This window comes from Talpa europaea, assembly GCF_964194135.1.
Source record: "Talpa europaea genome assembly, chromosome: 1".
NCBI classification, from domain to species: domain Eukaryota; kingdom Metazoa; phylum Chordata; class Mammalia; order Eulipotyphla; family Talpidae; genus Talpa; species Talpa europaea.
In genome coordinates this window covers 114,235,412-114,262,175 of record NC_140073.1, presented here as the reverse complement: position 1 = coordinate 114,262,175, position 26,764 = coordinate 114,235,412, and the positions used below count along the sequence as shown (strand labels likewise).

Below are 26,764 nucleotides of genomic sequence, written 5' to 3'. Positions count from 1 at the left end.
CAGCCCTTATTTGTGATGTGGATGGGTGACTGGAGGGAGGGTGTGTACACATAACATTACCGCAACACACATTTAGGTTCTACAATAATTTCTGAGTTGTGGTGGTAAAGCAATGAGCTGTTTGGATCTTTATGAAGTAAGCATGTTGCTTTTTAATCTCTGTGCTCACAAGCCTCCTTTACCAAGCAGATGACTTCTTTATTTATTTAATAATTCCAACACGATCAAAGATTGCTAGTTCCTTGACCAGTTCATGTTAAACTTTTAAATAAAATATTTTGCTAGATAGCTTATATACATCCAGTAGAAACAATTCAAAAGGTGTAAAAGACACAAAAATATAAGAGAAAAATGATCTCCCCCACACTCCTATTACCCAGTCATCCAGTCCTTCAGGCAACCACACCACCAGTTTCTTGTGTGTTTATCTACTGCATTTCATATATATAAGAATATATGACTATATGACTTTATGAATATACACAAATATGCTGATATATACATGTGTATGTATGTACTTCTGTTCACTTATTTGTATATGTGTATATACACATTTGTATATATGAGCATAGTATTCTGTTCATACCTTGTTTTTTTACATTTAATACATTTTTTAGATTATTTCCTCTTAGTGTCTATACTGCAGCTGTTGCATTCTTTTTGATGGCTTCAGAATAGGAGATTTTAAAAATAAAGAGTAAGTTATTTAATGAATAATAATTATTTGATTATTTGTGGATACTGATGTTGTTTCTGAAAGTTTCTTACTAGAAACATGAACACCTTTGTAAATATATCATCATCATTATTCGTAGGATAAATAACTAGAAATAGAATTACTAGGTATTTGGCATATGGGCATTTGAAATTTTGATAGATATTGCCAACTTTCCCTTAGTGGAATTTGAACCAATTTGTATTCCCACCAGCAATGTCTGAGGTTCTTATTTTTCCATACCTTTATCAATAAGTTTATCAATTTATTGAATTTTGCAAGTGATAGGTACAAAATCTATCCCATTGTAATTGCAATTTGTATTTTCCATATCATAGATGAGTATAATATTTTTAGTAAGATTTATTTACATAGGGACTGTTTGTATTTTTTTCTGTAAGCTATATTTTGCCCATATTTCTATTGAGATGGTGGTCTTTTCTTACTGATTTGTAGGCACTAACTGTATATTATGGAAATAGACTTTTTTCTGTCACAAAAGTGGCAAATATCTGTCCCAGATTGTCATTTTTCTTTTCACTTTTTTGTGTTATACAGAAATACATTGAGTTTACACAGAAAATTTATGAATCTTTTATAACTTCTGGGTTTTATGTCACATATAGAAAGAAAATTATAAATATTTTCTCAAAATTTCTTTCAGTATTTTATGGTTCCATTGTTACATTTATATCTTTGATTCATCTGGTGTTTCTTTATTATGTTGGATGTAAAGGATGAGGTCAAATATAATGTTGGCTTCTTAAATAGTTGCCTCAGTTTCTGAAAATCTTTTTCTTTATGATTTCAAATGTTATTTTAATCTGTGCTAAATTCTCTTCAATTTAATTTATTTTTAGTCTTTTTATTTTTTCTATAGCTCTATCTATTTTTACTGTTTTAATGAATATTGTCTTATAATTATTTAAGTGATACACCTAGTTTCACCTTCCACTTGTCTTCTTATTTGGATTATTATTTAATTACAAATGGTCATCAATGGTTGGCTTCAGTGATATTTTTGGGAAAAGCAAACAAAAAGCAAAGGGCACAAAAGCAAAAATAAACAAAAGAGACAAGATCAAGCTAAAAGCTTCTGTACAGTGAAAGAAACCATCATTAGGATGAAAAGATACTTTCCTGAATGGGAGTAAATATTTGCATATCACACATCCGACAAGGGTCTAATAACCAAGATCTAAAAAGAACTCACACAATTGAGCAAAAAGAAAATAAATAACCTAATCAAAAAAAATGTACAGAAGACAGTTCTTCAGAGAAGACATATAGATGGCCAACAGGCACATGAAAAAGTGCGCATCATTACCCTCAGGGAAATGAAAATCAAAACCACAATGAGACACAATCTCATACCTGTGAGAATGGCCCATCAAAAAGACCAGAAACAACAAATGTTGGTGAAGCTCTAGAGAAAAAGGAACCTTCATACACCATTGGTGAGAAGGTAAACTAGTTCAACCCCTATGGAAAAGAATATGGAGGTTTCTTAAAATATTAAAAATAAATTGCCATACAATCTAGCAATTCCACTCTTAGGCTGAATTACCCAAAGGATGCAAAAACACTAATTCAAAGGGCTGTATGTACTCCTGTGTTCATTGCAGGCCTATTTATAATAGCCAGGTTATGAAAACAACCTAAGTACCCAACTACAGATGAATGGAGACGTGGGATTGCGTGTGTGTGTGTGTGTGTGTGTGTGTGTATCACACAATGGAATACTACTTTAGCTATACAAAAGGATGAACTCTTACCATTTACAACAAGGTGGATGATGCTAAGCCAAATAAGTCAAAAAGTAAAAGACAAATACAGGATGAATTTACTCATAGGTGAAATATAAACAAACAAAACAAAAGAATTGGCAAAACTAAAACAAAAACAAACCCTAGACATCTTAGTGCAGAATCGAGGCTACCAAATTAGGAGAGTAGAGTGGGAAGAAAAGGGTGAGAGAAGCCAATGGAATATGGTAGAGAACTATGGGTACCTTGGTGGTGGGTGTGGTACAGTAATACATCTGAAGAGGTATAAATCTGTACCTCTAAATCATATACAGTTTTGTAAACCATTACATTAATATACAAATAATGTAATTTTAAAAATAAGTTAATGATTTTTAAAAATTTCTTTTTATTTTATTTTATTTTATTTTATTTATTTATTTTTTAATAGAAGCATGTTTTATTTATTTGTTTGTTTGTTTTTTTGTTTATACATGCACTGGGTACAGTCAGAAGTGCGGGAGGGTGAGAGAATTCACCAGAGCCAGAGCGGGGAGCAGAACAGGCAGAAGGACCGAAGTACACTGCTGAGGGGAGCAGCGGGCGGCAGGAGAGGTCTGCGCGCCATGCGGGACCCTCCTCCAGTGGCCGGGGAGCAGCTGGGGATTGAACCGGCGCTGCAGAGGCCGCAGGCAGCTTCGCAACCCAGCGCTCAACTGCTGCGCCACCGGGGAGGCCCAAAAAAATTTCTTTTTATTTTATATACAAGAACTGGCCAGAGGTGCGGGGCGGCGGCGGGGCGGCGGGGCGGTGGGGGATGGTGAGAGGATTCACCAGATGCAGAGTGAGGAGCAGAACAGGTGGATCTACTGAAATACACTGCTGAGGGGAGCAGCTGGCAAGACAGGAGAGGTCTGCTGTGCCATGTGGTTTAACTCCCTGGCCGGGATCGAACTCAGGCTTTCATAGTGATAGCGCTGAGACTTAACCCATAGGCCACCAGGGACGCCCGCTAGATGATGATTAATGTTTGAAAGTTAAGATAAAATTTCCCACGTTGAAAAGATAGAAAATGTGGCCCATAAGAAAGTTTTTATTCAAAGTTTTAATGTCTCACCCTTACCCTACATTTTAAAAATATAATAAAAAAGCCGCTCAGGATATCGGTCCCACTGTCACCATGCACACACACAAACTTTCTCCATGTTTTAGCTTTTAGGAAAGTTAGCAATATAGTTAAAGGAACCACAAAACATACCCTCCAGCTGGTTTTAAAGTAGACAAATTGGCCCCTCTCTGTGGACAAAGAAAGACAACTAATGATACAACATTCCTCTTACTCCCAGTGGAATGTGTAAATATTCCCTTTCTTGTCTTCCATTCTTTCTAAAATCTCACTTCTTAGGATGTTACAAAATTAAGAAAAAGAAGCTTTCCTTATCACAGAGTGAGAAAGCACCAAAATAATACAGAATTTTTGTCTTTAAGGATCTTTATTTAAAAACAAAGCATCTGTAGATCTTGGAGCATTGGCATATACAAAGTTGATGGCTCCTCCCTGTCTCAAACTGCGCACTTGATTTTGGGCATGAGAAATATGTCAACATTCATAAGAAATGTTCAGTAATCATCAGATTTGCATGGTACTCATAAAACAGTTCACTAGTACAAATGGTCTTTTGACTCTTGGAACTCTCAAATGTATGCTAAAAAATAGAAGGCCAGGGCCTCCCTGGTGGTGCAAAGGGTTAAGACACAAGCTATGAAGCTATCCACAGCCACTGTAGCACGAATTCGATCCCGGCCGGTCAGGGAGCAACCCACATGGCGCAGCAGACCTCTCCTGTCTCGCCCGCTGCTCCCCTCAGCAGTGATTTCAGTCAGTCTGCCTGTTCTGTTCCCCATTCTGTCTCTGGTGAATTCTCTCACCCTCCTGTGCCTCTGGCCTGTACCCCAGTTCTTGTATGCATAATACATAAATAAATAAATCTTTAAAAAAAAAAAAGTCCAAATGTTCGTAGAGTTGTCTAGAATCCATTCTAGAAGGTTTTATAGTACCTTATGCAGAACACTATTTACACTAAGGACCTGGAATTGCCATTCTGTATTTGTACTCCTTCTCCCACAGAGCCGCCCTATCCATTATGTGTGGAGAGCCTTCCTGTGCAGGGCACATGAGAAGTCTACAAAAATGTATAGAAAATGAATGCTAACTGTTCAACAAACTTAAATATTTTTAATGATCCTTTTGACACATTGAACTTTGCAAAAATAATAGATTTTCTATAATGATATAAAATCTAAGGTAGCACAGTTTTGGCAGAAAATACTCTGGTGTGTGAAGAGGTGCACTGTTAGCATGTGGCTGTGTTTTACTTACATGTTCCTACCACATCTTACATGAAGCCCCATTCATCAAAGGCTGTGGCTTTGGGTCAGTGGCTATTCCTTCCAAGTTAGATGTTGCCTACACAGTGAGCATGATGGATTAGCTACCAATCTTCTCTGAAAACCAACCAACAGGGTAACCTAAGACAGTATCCTAGAGGGGCTCATTAAAACAGAAGAGACCGTTCTTCGTGCTCCTATTTACACAAGCTGTCTTTAGGCCTGCCTGTAATATGCTATTGAACAGCCTCATTTTATTTTCCTAGGGCAAGATAGAGTAGATAGATGAGTCACAGAGAAAAGAGTCACTGTCTACACCTGCCTTTTGGGAGGTGGTGTTTCTTTAATACTCAGTTGAGGCTGCTTCCCTCTGTGAATTTATCCTGAAACAGTATCTCTGACACCAGAACAAAAAAGTTGATCCACTGTCCTGACACTGCAATTAGTGGTGAGATATCTGTCATTGCCAGTATCCCAGTTGAGATTCCTCGGGTGAAGACACCAGGGCCTTGGCAATCAGACAGTCCCTGACTGACATTCCAGCTCTGCTTTGCCCTTGTCCGTGTAAACTTTGGCTCTTTTAACTTCATTTTCCCGATCTCAGATCTCTTGTCTGTCAAAACAGGGCCAGGACTATCCGCCTCGCAGCACCTCTGTGAAGTTGAACCAGTTTGCAGCTGGAGAGCTTCTAATGTATCGCCTGTAGCATAGGACACATTCAATACTACTGAGTAGTTTGTGTGGGCAAGATGTGTTTAACTGCCTCTCAGAGTGAGCAAACAGATGACCCATAAAAAGACTCACACACAGGCATGTTTCATTCAGTTAAATGCTATTTTTAAAATTGTAAAATGTCCAGTTTGTCATAGGCCCCACCATTCCCAAGTGATCATGTAATCTATTTTATTCATTCACTTTACTGGCCTGGGCCTGTATACATCTGCATTTAAGACTCTTATGCTATATTATGGAAATAACAATGCTATTCATCCAAGGAGACTAAAATTCCTGCCTCATTAATTCAGAGTGTTAATGTCATTTGTAAATCATTTTCCACAAAGGAATCCCTTGAGCATTCTAATAAAATAAGCAAAACAAGTAATCTAAGAGGTCAGAAAGGAAATCGGAAGTGAAAGAAGAGAGGGAGAGAAAAATACTATAAAGCATTGTTGCAAATAAAAACACAGTTGCCTCATTTTCACTTTTCAGCAATAGTAAACTGTTTCAATCCTTAAAAGAAAATAATCTCTTTCTAAGAAAATAATCCCTACCTAGCTTCAGGATATCAGATATGGATGTTACAAACATCAGTGTTATAACCTGACTAGAAGATGCGTTAGGGTTTCCATTACAGATCTGAACCATTTTTACTTTGGATTCTAATGAGCTTGCTTACCCTCATAGTAAGCATACCTCAGCATCTTTATCCTCTTTACTGCTATTTGCATAACTGTCTCACATTATTTAGATTTTAAGATCTAAAATGTCACTAACCGAACAGAAAGACTAAACAATATTTTCTGGCATTTGCAAAAATCGGACACAGCCACCTGTTACTACTAAACAGTAACAGATCCACAGAGTAAATATCACACATACAGAATTTTTCCCAACTGGGAAAAGAATCTCACCCCGCAATGAACATGGAGTAGTATTAAACTACCACTAAGGAGAAAATAACAGATACTTGCTATTTTTCCTTTCTGTCCAAGTTTACTTGGCCCATGCTAGGTGTGTACTCTGTGTACTTTGTGTCCTTTGTGTACTCTGTCCTTGGAAGCTAAAATTCCATAGGCCTACTGACTTTGCCACAAGCATGTGTTGGTATCCTCTATTAGCTTTTTCTGAGTCCCCACAACATGGCAGGCTAAAAATGAGCGATCTTTTACAGGGGCTTGTTTGGCAGACTCTGGGCGGAGTGGGGATAAGGGTTCAAAATGAGAGAGATGGCAGCTAACTCTTGCCTGATTCATTAACTTAGGTAAAGAGGACTGCCAGAAAGTGCTACAGCAGATTTTTACACTGGAGAAGTTTAGACTCCCTTATGCCAGCTACTAGTTTAAAATCTGGTGGGGAATTCAAATCGGTCCTTAGGGTGAAAGGGAATAACAAGTAACAATAACCACAGACCTACTGTTTGGAGCTCAGAAACTCACTCAAGTTAGTTTGAGCAGAAATGGAATGTACTGACACAAGTAACTGGGGGGAGAGATTTAATTCCTGGATGGTATACAGCAGGATCCAGAAGATTCAAAGACTATTCTAAGGCACATGTCCCCATTTCTTTGCCTCCTAGTTTTGTTTTGACTTCATTCTCAATTTGGCTTTTCTCATAAGTCCTTGGCAGCTCTCAGATCACATGTTCATTATAGGTATTATAACTATATAATGTAGAAAAGAATAATAATAAAAAAAAGAAAACCTCATTTCCAGGATTCTGGGGCTCTCCTGTTGGTCAGTCCTAAATTATGTGCATACTCCGAGCATATGGAATGGATCTTGTTACTGGAAGAAAGCTAAAAGGACACTATATAGCCTCTCCTGTCTAATACATTTCACTTATAGCCTACTGCCAAAAAAGTTAACCCATAATCCCCCAATTAGAAGACCAATTTGTTCGAGTATCAAGATACCTAAAATCCTTTGACATCTGCACAGGTAGATAGAAAATAGACACCTACAACATGACATCAATTCTCGATAAAGAATTACATGCAGCTACTAGTAACAGAAACCTGAAATCACAACACCTTAAACAGAACAGATATCTGTTTTTCTCTGTAATAAAATTATTCTTGAGCAGTCAGTACTAGGCTGCTATGATAGCTATCATATGCAGCTCTATGGGTATCAGAGACCCAGTTCCTGTTTCTTTCCTTAGCATGTGGTTGCCATCCTTTAGGTTGCCTCATAGTCACAAGATGGATGCTATTACTCTAGCCATTATATTAATATTCCAGCAGCAAAAAGGACAGAGGGTCAAGGGCAAAAGTTTGTACCTCCGAACTAAAGAAACCCCCTTTAAAGAGGTTTCTCAGAAGCTCTTCCTTATGAATTATGTTTACATCTCCCTAGCCATTTCTATGCTCAAAGGAGGCTAAAATACATACTAGGCAGTCAATTAGCAATCTGCTAGGGATACCACAACGCTGATAGAATAAATGTTTCTGTCCCCAAATAGAGCAGAAGTCATAAGACTAGAGCTTTTTAAACATCATTGCATTCTAGCCGATTGTAATACCATTTATTTAGGATCGTCAGTGCTTGTGAGCCCACTCATTCAGCAATTTGAAGCCATTACCTCTGCCTGGACCTTTTCTGATTATACCATCCTTCATGATACAGCTCAGTTCTTAACATTTCAGCCTTGTGTTTGGACAGCCTCATCATACTTTTTCAGGGTGACTCTGGCTCATACCTATCCCTCTGACCAATCCTTATCTCTTCACATCTAAATTATATGAACACACCCAAGACCACAGAAGCACTATGTCTGTTAAAGAAAACATTTTTTAGATAGTCAGATATTCCTTAAGTTGGAGAAACAATGCCCTTTCTAGAAATTCACTTTTTACTCCTCACTCTAACCAGCAGGGCTGCCAGATTTAAAATCACAAGCCAGCATTACAAATATGGTTATTGGCCACCAACTTGAAATCTGGAGTTAGAGAGACCTCTTCCAAACTTTGGCTCCGCTGCCTCAGGCAATTACTTAGCCTTTCTGAGCCTGCTTCTCTTTAAAGTAGGCCTGATAATGGGCATAGCTCCCTCATCTGGTTGTTTTGAGAATTTAATGAGATAAAATATATGAAGCACAAATACAGCACAGTGCCTCGCAGTTACATGTGCAACATATGTAAATGATTATTATTAGTTTTTTGACTTTAAGCAAATTACACACTAAAGATTTATTTTAAAGCTGGTATCTTTTAATATGAATGTTTAAAAACATTTATCCCTAGAAGTCTTGGCTTGCTTGTGTTTACCATTATTGTTTATTTGTTTTTTGAAAACAAGTTTTTAAACCTGCTGGAAGCCTCCTATGGTGGTTAATACATTATCTTAAGCAATTTAATGCAAATTAATTTTTACACAACCTTGAGTTTCAAAGGCTATTGAATTGGGGAGTGAAGGAGTGAGGTTTAGGAGGAATCTGTTTGTTGCCTTCCATCTGGACCTCACAGTCAGCTCCATCTGCTCTCACATGTAGAAACTAACACTTCAGCTAGTCCCCTGCCAAACACACCATGTGGAGGTTAGCTTATATTTTTTTAACTTAGGAAAATATTAAAATGCATAGAAAGATGTGTATTTCAGGTTTTCTAGATAACCTGATGGGGTTATTTGTGCATTTCAAAATTCTGACTTTGTAACATAACCCAAGTTTTCCATTGGGTTTTATGATTTTTTTTATTCCTCTTTTGTTTCTGGATGTAATTCTCTTTTAATACCATAATTCTCCTTTTCCAGTTGGATCTTATAGCATTTTCACATCAAATGGGAGCCACCGAAAAGGGTCCAGTTAAGAACAGTAAACTTAGATTTGTGTATCTGCTTGCCCACTCCAAGGTGGTTTAAATGTGGAAAGTGAATTAGATGGGAGCAAGAGGAAGTCAGGAAGCCCAGTTATGGCTAGAACAGGTGTAAAACCATTGAGAGGGTGACACTAGCCTTAACTAGGATTGTAGAATAACCTTTTGTATGTAAAGACACATTTAAAGACATTTAAAGACACATTGGAAGTAGGATTGGCAGGACTTGATGACAGATTGCCTGGGGGCAGGAGGTATGGGAGGGACAAGGGAGATGTCATGATGACTAGTCAATTTCTGGGTTTTGTAGTTGAATGATGATGATGCTCTCTTCCCTGAGATAATCCTGAGAGCAAAGGAAGGTTTGGAGGAAGATAACAAGTTCAGTTCTGAGCAGTCAGTTCCCTTGTCTCTGGCCTTTCCAACACAATTGCAGAGCAGAAGTTTGGTGAGCCAAATGTAATTCTTAGCCAGCTGCGTCATTGTGTTGTGTACACATGGCATTTAAAAATCAGGAATATGTCAGATTAAGTCTTGAATAATCTTAATCTTTAGGAATCAAGTAGATTAGCAGTTTAGCAGTTCACTAGTTTAAAAAAGTTCAGATTTGTTTTCACAATTTGGCACTTCGCTCTGAAGTCACATACCTTAAGTAAAAGCCTCCTTTGTTTCTTGGAGAGCTTCTTTGCCCATGTGACTGGCCGGTCAAGTGAATCCAAGAGAATTTCAGGACCTGCCACCACTCGTATACTTTCTCACCCCTCCTGTTGAAGGTCTGAGCAGAGATGATGACAACTAGTGATATCATCCATTATTTCCATTCAAATTATTAAAGCCCAGAGGGATTTTTTGACATTTTTGCTCAAAAAGTAAATAATCATGGTAATAAAGGGACATTGCCTCAAAAAGATATTTGAAGTGGACTCCAAATCTATTTTTTAATTTTATTTAAAAAATGATATTTTTGTAAAAGCTTTAAATTCTTCTCTACTGTGCATTGTATCTGCTAGCTTCTGATTATTTTTTATTGGGCAAGGTAGGGGTGTGGAAGGCAAAAAATACTAAGTATTATTCCCAGCACTCTGGAAATAAATTTTAGCAATAGGAATTGAAAACCATTTTCTCTCTTTGGTCTTTAAAAAAAAAACAAAAAACTGAATAGCCTGCTCAGATACTGTCTTCAAGGTTTTTAATAGGTATTAATAACATCTCAAGTTCAAAGACAAATCAGGCTTTCATTTGGTGAAGTTCCTCTAAACCCCCCTTCTAACAACAGAGGTGAGGAGTATTGACTTTTCTAAGAACATGGCTTTCTCTGCTAATTCCCTTGTTCCATATCTGCTCCACGGTCCAGCAGTTGAGTTGCAAGAAGTGATTGTGGTCATCTAATAAGCACACAGTGGGCCAGATGACACAGATGTGGGTCACAATGACAGAAGGCTCAGACTCCTAGCAGCTTGCTGAACTGATTAAAACAAGGTCTCAGCAATAAGGGTAATAAGAGAAAATACTATATTCATTTCCCAAGGGGTCATTGCAGGTTTGTTTTTACAGCAGGATTTTGTAGCAGGTCAGAAGGTCCTGACCCACTGGCAGCCACAGGCAGCTGTCCTCAAATTGCCCTTCTGCCTGCCACCACACTGTGGGCAGAGTAGGGACTGTTGTTTCCTGGGGTCAGCAAGTTAGGAGCTAGAGACACTAGCCCTGAGAACTCATGGGACAGTACCCAAGACAGAGGTGCTGACAACCGATGACTTCCACGCTGGTCAGGGAACAGTAGTAGGGACAAACAACAGCAAGAAAAAACAAAACCCAAAACAAAAATTAAACAGAAAAATATATGAGACAACAGTTTTCAGAGAGAAGACAACCGGCAGCACAATCCAGTGATCCCTGAGAGAGGGACAAAATAATATGACCCTACGGTTGTCCTTGCTTAGAGCATTTTCAGGTCACGGCTCAGGAAGAAGGAACCCATGCAGAGTCCAGTGATCTCACTGAACCAGGGAGGAAGGGGAGCGGAGGGCCCAAGAACAGTACCAGAGACAGAGCTCCAGACATCTGCAGACTTCAGTGTTGTTCACCACAAATCTGTAAGGAAACTATTGAGACTGAGGGAAGAACCAGCAAAAAGGAGCAAGTAGAATAGTCCACAGCCTCTGTAGTGCCGGTTCGATCCCGGCCGGCTGGCGAGATTCCCACATAGCAAAGCAAACCTCTCCTGTCTCGCCCGCTGCTCCCCTCAGCAGTGTATTTTGGTCAGTCTGCCTGTTCTGTGCCCCGCTCTGTCTCTGGTGAATTCTCTCACCCTCCCGCGTCTCTGGCCTGTACCCCAGTTCTTGTATAAATAAATAAATCTTTAAAAATAAAAAAAAGAATTACCAGGAATGGGGCCTCCCTGGTGCCGCAAGGGTTTAAGACATACCTATGAAGCTGTCCGCAGCCTCTGCAGCACAAGTTCAATCCCCCCAGCTGGCAGCCAGGGAGCAGCCCACATGGCACAGCAGACCTCTCCTGTCTCACCTGCTGCTCCCCTCAGCAGTGCATTTCAGTCAGTCTGCCTGTTCTGTTCCCCACTCTGTCTCTGGTGATCCTCTCACCGACCCCCCACACCTCTGGCCTGTACCCCAGCTCTTGTATGCATACATAAATAAATCTTTAAAAAAAAACAAAAACAAAAAACAGAGGGCCTCCCTGGTGGCACAAGGGGTTAAGAGGCAACCTATGAAGCTAACCACAGCCACTGTAGGGCGAGTTTGATTCCCAGCCAGGGCGCTACCCACATGGCGCAGCAGACTTCTCCTGTCTCACCCGCTGCTCCCCTCAGCAGTGTATTTCAGTCAGTCTGCCTATTCTGCTCCCCACTCTGTCTCTGGTGAACCCTCTCACTCCCCCACCCCCACATCTCTGACCTGTACCCCAGCTCTTGTATACATAAAAATAAAATAAATCTTAAAAAAAAATTACCAGGAATATAGATGCCAAAAACAAATTGACCTAAAATAATGAGAAAATTCAACCAGACTCAGAAATGATACAAATCATAGAACTGATAGACACACATAAGATAGTTGTTATATTTTATTATACTATGCAATATTTTTATACATTTCATAATATTGTATTCAGGAAGATAAAGCATGATAAACAGAGTCATGGAAGATACAGTAGAGACCTAAATCAAACTTCCAAAAATCAAAATTATAATTTCTAAGATGAAAAACACCCTAAGTTTCTCTTCTGCAGAAGAGAAATTCAGTGACAGGACAATAGAAAATTGTAATTTGAGCCCTCTTGTCTGTATGGGCACCAATGCTAATTTCCACATAGTATACTTGTTCTCACTTAAGCATCACAGTCATATTGGTTCAGAGGTTTTTTCACTCCCTCTTTCAAAGAAACACCCAAAATGGTCAGTGAATCAACTTAAGTCTCTTACGGCTAATCAATCATCTCTGACCATTCACAAATGAAACTCAGAAATAGAAAAGACTGAAAAAAAAAAAAAAAACAGAGAATCAATTGTAGTGTGGGACAACACCCACTGCTTAATATATGTAAAACTGGCGTGCCAGAGTAGAACGTTAAAAAGTAACTGAAGAAAGAGTGGTGGAAATTTTTTTTAATTTAATGAAAATTCTAAATTTGCAGAACTGACATTTTCAATAAACCTCGAGCAGAAGACACATAAAGAAAACTATATAAAGGCACATCAGAATCAAATTGTTCTTCATGGCACTAAGAACATCTTTAAAGGAACTAGAGTTAAAAAAGAAACATACAATCCAGAAATCAACATCTGCAAGTTCTGGGGGAAAAAAACCTCAAAGACATTTTCAGTATGCTAGCGAGAACTGGAGAAACAGTGCTGCAGGCAGGCACAACTACCCTAGAACACCAGGCAAGACTTCACAGAGGAGGCAGAGTGTGAGCTGAGTGGTAAAGGATTACTAGTTGTCTAGGGAGGGAACTTTTCACAGGATGCTTTTGAATCAGAAAGGCTTAGATAAAATCCAAGAGCACTGTAGAAACTAACACCTAGGAAATATAGAGAGGACAAGACTAAGATCTACTTGTGTATTTTTCTTAGCTTTCTCCACCTCACACTCCCTTTCCAAGGCCTTACTCTAAATAGCAGCTATGGTTCTAATCTTTTCTTTCTTTTTAGTATAGTTAATATAAGAATCCTGCTATATATCTTAAGGCAAACCATATATGTAGATTTAGTAGTAGTAGTTACCAAATGTAAATGCACCAATTCTAAAACGACCTTCAGATAAACTCCATATCTACAAAACGATTATGTATAATGCTATCCATTATAGCATTATTCGTAATGGTCAAATATGAAGAAAATCTAAATATAAAAAGAGGAACTGGCAATGGAATACTAGGTAGCCATAAAACATGAGGAAACTGGGCCTCCCTGGTGGCGCAAGGGGTTAAGATGCAACCTATGCAGCTACAGCACGAGTTTGATCCTCGGCCAGGGAGCTACCCACATGGTGCGACAGACCTCTCCTGACTCACTAGCTGCTCCCCTCATCAGTGTACTTCAGTCCGTCTGCCTGTTCTGCTCCCCACTCTGTCTCTGGTGAATCCTCTCATCCCCTGCACCTCTGTCCTGTACCCCAGCTCTTGTATGCATAAATAAATCTTTTTTTTTTTAAAAAAGTGAGGAAACTGCAGTTTTATAGTGACATGAAATTTTTCCCAAGATATATTAAGAACACAAACTTCAAGTTAGTGTATATATACATATATATAATAGATAAACTATATATAATCTATATATGTATAAGCTATATAATTATATAGAGATATATCTATTTGCATATGCATAAATGTTTCTCAAAGGATACTCAAGAAACTGATAATACGAGTTGCCTCTAGGGAAGGAAACAGAATGTCTGGAGCAAGAGATGAAGGGGAGGTTTTACACTCTACCTTTTATACCCTTCATGTCCATTGAACTATGTGCCTGTATACTTAATTAAAAACAAATAAAATACAGAATAAACTGTATGTTCTGGTCACAAGAGGACTCAACCATGGAGTGTGAATGGAAGCAGGAAGGAAGCCGGGTCCCTGGGCCATCTGGATGACTGGATGCCCAGGCTGTGTCCCCTGGTGGGTGAGTATCAAGAGCCTGTCTGTATGGGGCCAGGAGGGAGGTGAGGGCAGGTTGGAGCTCCAGTAATACCCCAAAAGATACACAGCACATCCCAAGTGGGTCTTTAGGTCGGTTATCAACCCCCTAACCCCACTTGGAGCAGCACAAGGTCATTTGTCCTACACTGCCCAAGTAGATTCTGATTTAAAGGGAGAGCACTCAGGGGTTAGAACCATTAGGCAGAAGTTAAAGGGATGTAGACTTCAGCTCATATAAGGAACAACATTCTCAAATCAGAACAAAGAGTGAGGTGGAACCTCAGGAGACAGTGAATTCGTAGCCTCTGGATGTGTTTAAACACTGTGAGTGGCCAGGCCACAGAGATGCCTCAGAGGAGAATGAAGAGCAAACACTGCAAACATTAGTATTAGACACACAGAATGCATCAGGTGTCACCCACTAATGAGAAAGTTTTAGGAATACCCATCTAAGTGCTGGGAGCAATTATCTTGTTGATGGCACATAATCATGATTAGCCTTGGAATTGAGATTTGTGGATAATCTTTTGCTTTCTTAATATTCTGATATTTCTGTATTCTCTCAGCTAGCTGCATTTATGTCATGCATTTGTAGTGAGAGTAAGAGTAATTCTTCAGAAGGGATTTTTGGCTAGCTTGCCTAGAACCAGCACCTGGCCAGAGGAAATCAATATTCTAGGATGGCAATTTTGTGTTTCAGGAGAATTTGGAACAAAGAGAAGAAGGAATTCTGAGAAATGTATACCCTCCCCACCAAAAATTATTTTATTCAACACAAAGAAAGCAGAAGGGAGAACAAAGAGCTAGATAAAGGAAAGAAATCTGTTTGGGGCTAAGCCAAATAAACTTAAACGGTTTAAGGAGTAAATTGGTGGAGTAATTCGAATCGTGGGCAGGTGCTATGAATGTAATTTAGTAAATGCTCGGGAACCTGCCAAGGAAGAGAAAAATGTGTTGCTTTTGAGATCATTTCCCAGCAGCTTCATAAAAGAAAACTGATTACAGGAATTTAATAAGTAAAGCAGAGCCAGAAATATAGTAATCAAATGAGTTTTTAATTACATTTCAAGCAGAAAAAAAATCCATTTTGTGCTCCTGGGATTAAAAAAAAAATAAGTTCTAGAGAAATGCTTTTGTAGCAGGAAAATAACATAAACACTAATTTCCATAGGAATTATAGTAGTCAGTTTAATTAAAAGGCTTGATCAGAGTGAAGAGCCAGTGCCAAACTATACTAAATAAAACCATGGCGTTTGTTGCTACCTCACACTATTTTCTAAATAAAAACACTGTGCATTTGAGCAGAAAACAGGCACCTGCATTTTTCTCATGGAAATAAAGGGGATTTTGATCACTGCCTGAGTTGTTATGTGGCTGTGTCCTGTGGTCATATGGGATAGCTAACACATCTGATTTAATATTAAATGTTGTTGCTTGGTATGAGAAATACCTCTTGGAAGAGCAAGAATATGCTCTGTTTAAAGGCCATCCATGTGAGGGGACCCGCACCAGGGGAGAGTGCTCACTGCTCAGCAGAGTACCTGATCATTTCCTGGATTTTCAATCCCCACTTGACTTACATCTAGTTTTTACATTTGACATATATCTCTATAACTCCCTGGGATAAAGTTTGGCTTTTGAAGGGGATAAATCAGGGCTTACTCACAGGTAGTCTTAGCTGTGCCTAAGAAAGCACAGTTTCAATATAAAGATCTACTCTTCCTATTGGTGGACTTTACTATTGACACACCAGAACCACAGGTCATGCTCAGAGAAGGCTTTCCAGGTGTGCTGAAGATTCAGTGGTTTAGTCCCAAGTTCACCTTTTTGTTCCCCTTGTGATGAGTGGGACACACCATGTATGGGACCATATAATCTGCAGGCACAAAGCATTGATCCAAGGCATAAAGTGGGAACATTACCTTTCCCATGAATTAATACCCCCACAGCTCCATGATCATTGTTTCAGTCATTGCTCTATAAGGAAAAATGAAAACAATTTTATAGAGCATGTTATAACCAGAAATTGAGTCATCAGAATTATAGGAACACAGGGGAAGATAGACTGACTTGTAGGGCCACTTTGCATTAACAGTGAGAGAGAGGTGGATGAGAAAACGGAATCACTCTTCGCATGCGGTGAAGGAGCATGTAAGGATGAGTTAGTGGATAAGTCACTACCCCTATAACAGCCTCTGATGTTTAGTAAAGTTAGTAGTTACCCAAAACATTTCGGAGGATAGAATTCTCATGAAAGAGGAAATGAAGTGCACCTTTGCATTGGGAAGGATGCAGAGTGGTGCCAAGAAGGCCAAATGGACTCAAGAAGGAAGTCAAAAAACAAACACAAACAAACCACTTGGAACTAAGACTTGAAAATCATGGAAGGTATTTGAAAGGTCCTTGGAGCATGAAATAGATTTGAGGTCAAGTTTTACCTAATTTTCAAAGAATAGAGAGGCCCCAAGGGACATAAAGATTCCATTCAATAGCACTGTCAGAATTCATGGATATACCTATCCAAGATGGATCCATGATAGGAAGGAAGGAAAGACAATCGTAAGTAGGATGAAAGCAAGGAAGTTCCTGGCATGAGACCTCCTTGCAATTTGATGACAACAGCAGTCACATTCAGACTATCCTCAGTTTCTCCCTCACCATCACAAACCCTCTGAAACCTTTGACAAAATTATTGGGTGTTTTGAAATATTAATAAATGTTGAAGCCACACAACTGCAAGATGTCTAATTTATTGTTCTTTGCTATTTCTTCTTGACTTTTTTAGACTAGCCTTCTTTCTTGCATCCTCTACAGATTCCTCTGTAAACTCAATCCATCTGGCTCATCAGTGTCTTGTCCTTGATTTTTCTTTGAGAAAAGGACTTAGCTTCCAATTAAAATGGAAGATTAGCAAAACTGACTTCTTAAATGAATTCTTATTTTCTTACATGGAAGGACTAAAGATCATGTGTGATCTTAACATTGAGGGACATGTTTTATCATCTGTAAAATGCAGAGTTATGGTGAGGAACAGACGAGATGAAGTATGCACAGCAGCTGGCAAAGCATTTAACACGTATGAATTGTTCAATAGCTAAAGCTCCTCCTGGTCAGTGTGGGATACAGGCTTTTATACTTTCTCAAGACTCTGAAGATAGAAAACAGATCCAAGAAATACAAATTCTTAAAAATCCATATGTTCTTACAAGATTCTGCCCATGTGTGACAGCCTTTGTTAAAATACCACCGTGTGAATATAATTTAGGTATGTTGATAATTTAATCAATCAGAAAACACTAAAGACAGCAACCAAAAAGCTAGCTGTGGTTATCTCCGAGTTATGAGAGCACAAATCATCTCTTTTTCCTTCTTCTTTTTAACCTGTTATTTCTCTGTTTTCTAAAATTAATACATTTTTTAAAAATATAAAATGTCTACAGAGGGGAGAAATATTTGTAAAGCAACTAAACTTATTTCAAGAGGATAAAGACCATGTTTCCAAAAAAAGATTAAGATGCCATCAAATTCTTTTCTTTTCTTTTGAGCCATTCAAAAGGTGACATCTCCAAAACCCTTTGTTTGTATGTTTCATATGAGTGGCTTTTTACATGTAATTATTATTCGTACTTATAAACATAGATGATTAAGATATGTTTTTGCTAATCATATCTTATTGGTTAAATATGTTTGAAGCCTTTGATAGCTAAAACCAAAAAGACTTCAAATAAATGCAGTTATTCATGCACTTAAATAAAAGAAACTATAAATAATAAAATTTACCTTTTACACTTAAACAATGAAGCAGAAAAATAATAGAATTTACATACTGGGCAAAATGAACTCTGTGCCCCTCTGTAAGATATTTGCTATTAAATCTGAACTTCCTGAATTTGTTCTAGCCCCTAGTTCAAAGGCAAGAGTCCCAACCCTGCTCCAGTAGTCCTCTGCTGTGAAATCTGCAGAATCACTCATTTGAATTAGGTTCAAATGAGTCATCTTATTTCCAGGGCTCTTGGAAAGATCAGGTTTTGTGAGGCTAGTAGTTTATACCCTTTTGGAATGGTTATTGTTGGTTGGTTTGGTTTTAAATGCAATAGTGACTACAAAAGAAAATATTTAGGACACATGCTAGTGAGAACCCTGAAGCCTAAGCATCATAAGCTTCATGGTCAATTGGCCTCTTGGCCACACCTTGCATTCCCTCCTCCCTACACCCTGTGCCCTATCTTCCACACACCTTTTTCCTTTAATTCTTGTCTATTTCCATACATGTTCACATGTTGATCTGTACATGTCACACAGCTCCCAGATCTTTAGCTTTAAAAATAAGCACATGCTCTTATTTCATGATTTTACCTGTCCTCTCTTATTCAGGTAAGTCCCAGAGTCATCTACTAGTAGAACAAATAGTAGGTTTATTTCTGTAAAAATTTAAGTTGATGGTCAATTGAGATCTGGAACTCTCCTAGCTTGCAAAGATACACCTATTAGCAGAGATATGTGAGCTGGATATTTTATTTCCATCTTGCTCAAAGTGGATTGAAAACAGGATCATGATCTACATGTCTGGCACCCCTAGAATAGCACTCAGCCACCCTGTCTGGTTTTTGTTTTTTTTTTTCATTTTCTGCAGAGGTTCTGTTAATATAACACAATGACATTAAATGAATATTTATTTCTTGTTAAATAGCTCATGTTTGCCAAAATAACTGTCACTTTTATTTCTTAGTTACTTTCCATTTTCCTTTTAAGTGAGAGCTGAAAAATCATGTCAGTGACTCTTATTTCCTCCCCATTTGCATTTTGTTTTATTCTAGGCATTGGTGAAGGTCAATGTGAAACTGAAGCCAATGCTGGATTCGGTGGCTGTGAACAGAAGTAAGTGGGAAGAGTTGCACCAGAAAAGACTGCTGGTTTCGGCGGCCGCCCCCTCTTCTGCCAGTGTCATGGTGACTGGGGAAGAAAGAAACTAAACTCCATGTCTGCTGTTGCTGCAAAATGATCACCAGCTTTGGCAGTAGTGCCAGTTTGGGTCCTACCACACCATCTTTTGTTCCTTTAAGCTCAGACAGACCTAAAGTCTGGGGCATGCACTGGGAAGCATGTGTAGGCTTTCCCCTTGAAATGTGGTCAGCAGGGGAGAACATGACAGGAAGGACAGAGGAGGAGGTGGGGCCGGGAGCACACACTGGGACCCTCAACTTTCCCTGATGAACATCCAGGGGCTGAGACAGGCTCTGGGCAGAGGACCCAGACAGTTGCAGGACAGTGGGTCCTGCTCACTCTGAGTGGAGGGTACACAGAACAGTGAAGTCACGAGCACTGTTTCATTTTGTTACAAACTAAACAATGCCTGCTTTCCCTCCTCTCCTGAGCGCCCTTTGTGCCAGACTGCCCAAGAATTCCAGTTTGTATTCTGTAGAGGTGTTTTAATTTTAATTCTAAAACTTCTTAATGATAAATCAGAGCCTTTAGATTGCCTATCGAAAGAAAAACTATATTATCCTTACAAATACCAAGCACTTCCAGTTTCCCTTTCAAAGGGCCATGGTAGGAATACGACAAATGTGTTTGCTTGATTGGTGTTTATACAAGATTCATTATACTGCATTGGGATTATATTTTCCTTTTTTTCATTTTTTAATTCACCCTTCACTGTAGACAAATAGATTTTAGGATTAATAGATTAACAGACCTTAATTAAAGTAAGAATGAAAGGAAATCTACAGCTGGATTTGCCACAAGTGACATACGAACATTTAGGAACTATTTCCAGCAGTGAGACATTTCACAGGACACTGCGTAGTCATGGAGAATGGTCACTGACTACCTTCAGTTCTCCAAGTGATGCGCTTTGGTATAAAATTTAAAGTTACTACCAATACCAGCCTAAAACCAAATCCTGTGGTCCCCAATGTGGATTTCTCCTTAAGTGTAGAACAAACATTCTACAGAAAGCCAGGTAAATAGTAAGTGAAAATAAACTACATTAAATAGATGCAGTGACAGGAAAGTTACCTTGCTCCCCATCTTACTGAGTGATCAGGAACATGGTATGCCTTATCCAGAGACTGCAGGGCTAGAAGCTAGACTAATACCCTTAGCTTTGGCACCATTGAATGGATGACTTTGGACAAGTCGTCTAACTTCTCTCAGTCTGTCTCCTCATTTGTCAAATGAGATTACACTAGGAAATGATTTTCAGATATGTTTTAACCTTAGAAATTCTTTGTTTAAATGAAACCTTACAAGGAATCTACAAGATATATATAAAAGACAAAGTCCTTTGTGTGGAGCCAGAATGAAGGATTCAAATCCCTTGCAAATTCTCATTTCTTACTTCATACATGATAGCCCAAAAAGGAGCTCTGAGGAGTTTGGAAACCCAGGGCTAGATGAACATTGAAGCTAGCTCTGGACAAATCTGAAAATTACAAACCATCTTTATTCCTGTTGTTACCAGTCTGTATCAGTTATTACCTCTACTACTCAAATATTAAAGAAGTAGGGGTCACTTTCCACAAAGGACATTATTTTCCTGGCACATAAAATAGACATTTGGGAAATGTTTAAAGAATGGGTGAAATGAGGCACCAAAATGAAAGTGATGGAAGAACAGGTATTCATAAGGAAGATGTAAGATTCTGTATATGGCAAGAAATAAAGTTTTTTTTTAAAGTATAAACCAGGGAAAAATGGGGGAAAGAAGAAAAGTAGGAGGAGGAGCAAGAAGAGGAAAAGAATGTGGATGAGGAGGAGCATAAGAAGATATCATAAAAGGAAGACAAAAATCAAATCAAGGCAGGTGGCAAGAAAACTACCAAGAGAAAGGAGAAAGTCAATCAAAAAAAAAAAAAAATGGTGCTGCCAGCCAAATAAATGAGGGTGTAGATCGTGGCATCAATTGCTTAGAAAAGAGAGATACTTGAGCAGGGAGGGGTTTTGTGGGAAAAAAAGAAAGGAAAAGAGGGAGCCCTAAAAGAAGAATGTTCTGGCCGCCCTTTACAGCTGTCTCTGCAGGGAAGACTGGAGAAACTCGAGGAGAAAATGAGTGCAGGAAAAATTGCCTCCACAGAGCAGGTAAAGAGGAGGTTGTTAAGATTTATGAATTTTATTAAGCCAGTTTTCTGAATCACTCTGCTATAAAGGAGAATAGCTTCTGCTGGGCTATGTCCCCTCCTTCAGGTGAGGAACAAAGGGTGGGTGGAGTCAGGGGCAGACCCTGGTCATGTGTCTGCAGCTCTGAAGAACTGCAGGTGTTTCTGGCTATTGTGCTACATCATGTTTATGACACAAATGGGAATTGAAAATCAGGCTGTGTGAGGCAGAGATGAACCCACATCTGTTACTCACCTGCAATAAATAAATAGCTCAGACAGACTGATGCCAATCTATCTAGAGCAAAATTTTAAAGCCTATGCTTTATGATACAGCTAGACCCGGGGTACGATGGAGACTGCAGGCAGCTGTATGCGCTGCAGTACCTTGGATGTTGCTGCTGCATATTGCTAAGGGGAACATAATTTATAGCACAGACCCTACGGCTTCCACTAAGGTTGAGTTTTTCTCTCATTTTCTTGCCTTTTTATTGGCTTCACTGCACGGTTGCCAATAGCAACATCCACTAGTAGCAAGGGGAGTTCAACACCATTGCAATCTGCCATACAGTGGAGCCCTGACAATGTCAACCATCAATCAAATAGCTGTTTGTAATTGCCTCCATCTATTTCTCCTGTCTCAAGGTATCTTTCCTATTGTGGGTCAGAATTCAGAAACTGCTGACTAATGTTCCTCTACAACCAGGAAGCAATGGAAAAGGAGGGTAGCAGTTTCCCTGATGCCAATAAACCCCAGGGGTCAGAGGCTGAACTCTTGGGAGTTTGAAGCATTTCAATCTCTTTTCTAAATAGTGTATAATTGTCCAAGAATGTGAAGTGTATGGTGCCATTTTTCTAATCCTTATTATTAATATTTATTTCCTATTGATGGAAAGCATTTGAATCTTCTTTTAAGACTATATTATACTTGCTTCCTTGGGTTTCTTGGCATTAATGGTTGAAATGATTTCATCCTACTTCTTCTATGAGATGAATTTTTCAAACATGCCATTTATTCTTATTCGTCAGTATGTGGATAATACATGCACAACCTGCAGGGTCACTGTCATCAGCACCAGTAGAGGCCACTTAGCAAACCATCCAGGGTGCCATCCAGGGTGCCACCCAGTGCACAGCAGACCTGGGCAGCATCCTGGCTTGACCACGGCCTGGACCTTTTAATTTGGAACTCTCCAGGTCTCAGTCTCTCCACTGGAATATAAAAGCACGGACATTTATTCAGTTTACCTTCACACCAAATGACCAAACTATATTTGACTTAAATTTTTTTCCCCAGATAACAATTTATATACTCATCTCAAATAAAATAGGAGCAAACCTCCAAGAGGTCATTTTCTCACTAAATTAGACATTATATATGTGGTACATAGAAGAACAACCTTAACATAAATATGTGTACACTTGCCTCTAGTGATCATGAAAGATATGGTCAGCAGTACAATTTTTAAATATATGCCCTTTCATTTCATATGGACAATTTTAGATCATCTCACAACATACATATTCCATAAAAAGGATTCAGTTTACTTCAGAAATAAACTTATAAAATGAGTCAAAGAAGTTAAACTGCATGTGCATTTTCTGTTTCTGAAATCTGAGAGATCAGTACATTTCCAGGTATTTCATATTTGTATATATGTAGGGTTAGAAATAATCTCAGTGTGATAACAATATTATCTAATATTCTATTAACAATATTATTTAATATTGTTAGATATTTTGTATTTGCATATACATTGGCTAGATAGAACATATCTTAGTATAATAATATTAACTAATTATTTGTGTTACAGGAATTCAGTTGCATTTTCATGTATTAAAGTTTATCATACTTTATCCAATTTAGGGGATTAAATCTGCTTGATTTATTTTGCTGTAAAATTGTTTTAAAATCTATTTTTCCTGCTGACTCTTAATGAATTGCAGAAAGATAAAATACAATTTTATCCCAGCAGTAGTGTGAAGCAACTCCCTTCAAAGCAGGACAGAAATCTAAATATATTAGGGGAAGATTTAAATCTAAAGAAAAATGCTTGGCTGGAAAAAATAAAAACTCAAAAAGGACTCATTAAAGCAACAGAACAAAATCTAACTGGGAGCCCCAAAACTCAGACAATGCCACTGTAGTGAAGTTTCTCTAACTGTTTCAAAATAGCAAATTTCAAAGCAGTTATTCTGCCATGTGCTATAAAGAACTCCCCAAACTCCAAGTGTATCAGGAAATTTAAAAGGTAAAGTCTGGCTACCAGAAGGGCAAAATTTCCTAAGTATATAAGTAAGCAATTATATAATAAAACACATAGGTGGCGGTAAGAAAATGAAGTGTCTGGAGAATTTCACCATGAGCTCTTGGATTTAGCAATGCTTGATATTCTGTTTACATTGCTAGTGCTACTTACTCCCTTTTCCTCAGCTAGTAAATTGGGGTTGTACATCTTCCCTAGTATAATTTTTAATCTTCTTGCATATTTGAACAACTATCAACAGTGCTAAAGATAAGTTGTCAACCTGTGTAGCATATCTATACCAATGTCTTTGGCTGGTACAGAAATGTTTGTTTTGTTAAGTAAATGAAGTATTTGCTGTGCACCCAAAAATGTGTTATTTGAGGCCATCATTTATTGTTATATTCATTTTCTGTGTGTATGTTAGAATTTCAATTTTTTTCGTTACATTTAGATTAAATTATATTTAGATGAATTTTTAAAAAACAGTACAGTGTGGAAATAAGAGACTAAATTTTGTTGCGTTTCCTTCCTGTGGGGGGAAATTGTTTTTGCCATTTTATTTTGATGTACAATAATCTAAAAAGGATCCCCTAATGATTTTCTTTCAGTTCTTTCAAAAGAAGGACAATATGTATTCAGTTGAGTTGTTTGAAGTCACTCCCTTTGTGTTGATTTCCCAGGCTGATGTTTCATAATAAGAATACAATATTATATAGACTGCTTGGCCATTTCACAGGCAACTAATCCATGATTTTAAAACTGTCAGCTTTAAGAGACCTAACTACCTATGTTTTTAATAAAATGCTTAAAGTTTAACTTAAATTCTGGGATGATCTTTATTTCTCTTGAAAAGGGTGATTTAAGGGCTGACTACCAACAATTTAAATGTTGATTATCAATTTATCCCATTAATCTCATCTTAATCTGTGATGTTTGCCTGTGTGAGAAGGATAATGGAACAGCCCTGTCCATGGAGCATTTTAAAGATTACAAAAGGTTCTTTGAATCACTGAAGTTTTTTTCTGGAAGGAGAAGGTCTGCAGCTGAATACGGGTTCCTGGGTCCATTAGACACTGCTCAAATTTGCATGGACAATTACACAGAGGGGAGGTAGGATCACAGGGAGGCAGGGCCGCCAGTCACACCGAAGCCATACAATTACACAATGGCTTCGGTGCTTAAACTTTAAAATTCTTACACCATTGTGCCTGTTCTTTTAGAACAAACTGCAGCAAATGATCCAAAGCCAATTCAAATGACTGGAGAGGAGGTGCCCACGGGGACAGAGGGAGAGGTGTAGCGTGGCCCCTACTGGCCAGCATAGGCAATCACCAGCCCGAGTGCTGGCAGCAGCTACCAGCTTCTTTGTGCTTTGCACTCCTTGCTTTTGAAGTGGGAGAACAATAAGAATCACCTAATTCACAGAAGGGCTGTGAGGATTAATGAGGGAACTTAGGCAATGTCGAATCCGGTCCTGCTACAGAAAGTACAGCGTGGAGACAGAACGCAGATAGCTCTTTGTTTGGAGGGCTGGTATGCTCCTCTCCTAATCCCCTTTATAAGCCATAATGCTATTGTGCTCTCCCTGATAAGTTAATCTAGATAATAACATCATAAGCACCAAAATAAAAACTACTTGATAAAAAGGAAAAGGTATGTTCAAGAAGGAAATCTAATTAAAATATTAATAAAGCTAGAACAACCAGAGAAAGAGAGTTCATAATAAGGTTAAATGTCTCACCATCTGAGCATAAATGTTGCCAGATGTTGATGTGGTATATATACAGTCTTTTCTAAAGTCTTAAAAGACTGAACAGCTCCTCCTAAAAGTCAGTCAACTACATTACCAGTTTGGCACTAATTTATTCTTTTCTTCCCTGTTTATGGAAGGAGCTGGGGATAGAGAGGAGGGGAAGAAACACTATCTGAACCCCTCAAACTGGCCATCCTGAAGAAAATGGCCTGGAATGAAAGGGGAAAAGAAATAACAACTGAAAATATTTTTTCAGGTGTTCTTCTATCAAGGAAGATTTTTGACCACAGCTGTGGTGTCAAGATGTTCATAAATTACCAGTGTTTACCAACAGAAAAGCGTTTACATTCATAGAATAAAGAAAACATAGCTTTGAGCTAGTTCCAAAAGAGAATACCAAATAGGTTAAGAATACAAACACAATTCGGGATTTAATCATCTCACATTTTGGCAGCAGAAAACAAGCCTGTTAATATACCAAAATTATGTTTTTAGCTCCTATACATGTTGCCTGGATGGAATTCTACATGGTAAACATGCCTCCGCTTATGCAGTAAAATCCACCTGAGTCCAGCACCATTTTCTCAAAGCCTATTTCCTTTCAGTAAGGCACTAAATCATTTTATTGCAAACACAAAATGCTTCCTTATTGCTAGCAACAGTATGATACACTTACTTTTTGACATATGCTCCAGTTTTTCAAGATTTGGAAACAAAATGATCCTTTATGACATTTTATAATAGTCCACCGTGTTCATTGCTTTCCACAATTTATCATTAATTAAAGGGATTTCTTTCACATATACAGACTTCCCAAAAAACTAATCTATTCCCCAACTGCCTATCACAGACTAAATAAAAGTCAGTCTATCACAGCAGCAGTGATGGTCATGCCAATTTCACAGAGTGATTTGTGCACTCATTTCATTTTGAAAATGACCCTGCCCTCCATCTGTCTAAGCCGAATGTCCTGCCTTTTTCAAGCCAGGCCTTGGAGCAGCAGCACATGAAATAAGGAGGAAGACACAAAATGGCCTCTCTCCTGCCACTTCAGCTGCCACACTCACAAAGGGGTATCCGTGCAAAAAGGGGAACCTCAACTGATCCCTGTAGGGATCTGAGAAATTTGGGGAG

The 26,764-nt window shown here is 38.5% G+C and overlaps 1 protein-coding gene across 1 annotated transcript in view; it reads left to right on the top strand.

Annotated features, from left to right (window-relative positions):
• Positions 1–19,504, top strand: part of PDE11A (phosphodiesterase 11A) — a gene marked incomplete at its 3' end in the record, with an annotated part of 328,181 nt that extends 308,677 nt beyond the window's left edge. Inside the window, exon 20 of the mRNA XM_084238078.1 lies at positions 19,349–19,504. Coding sequence (XP_084094204.1) covers positions 19,349–19,504 — 156 coding nt within the window. The remainder of the gene's footprint in view (positions 1–19,348) is intronic.
• Between the last annotated feature and the right edge of the window lie 7,260 nt (positions 19,505–26,764).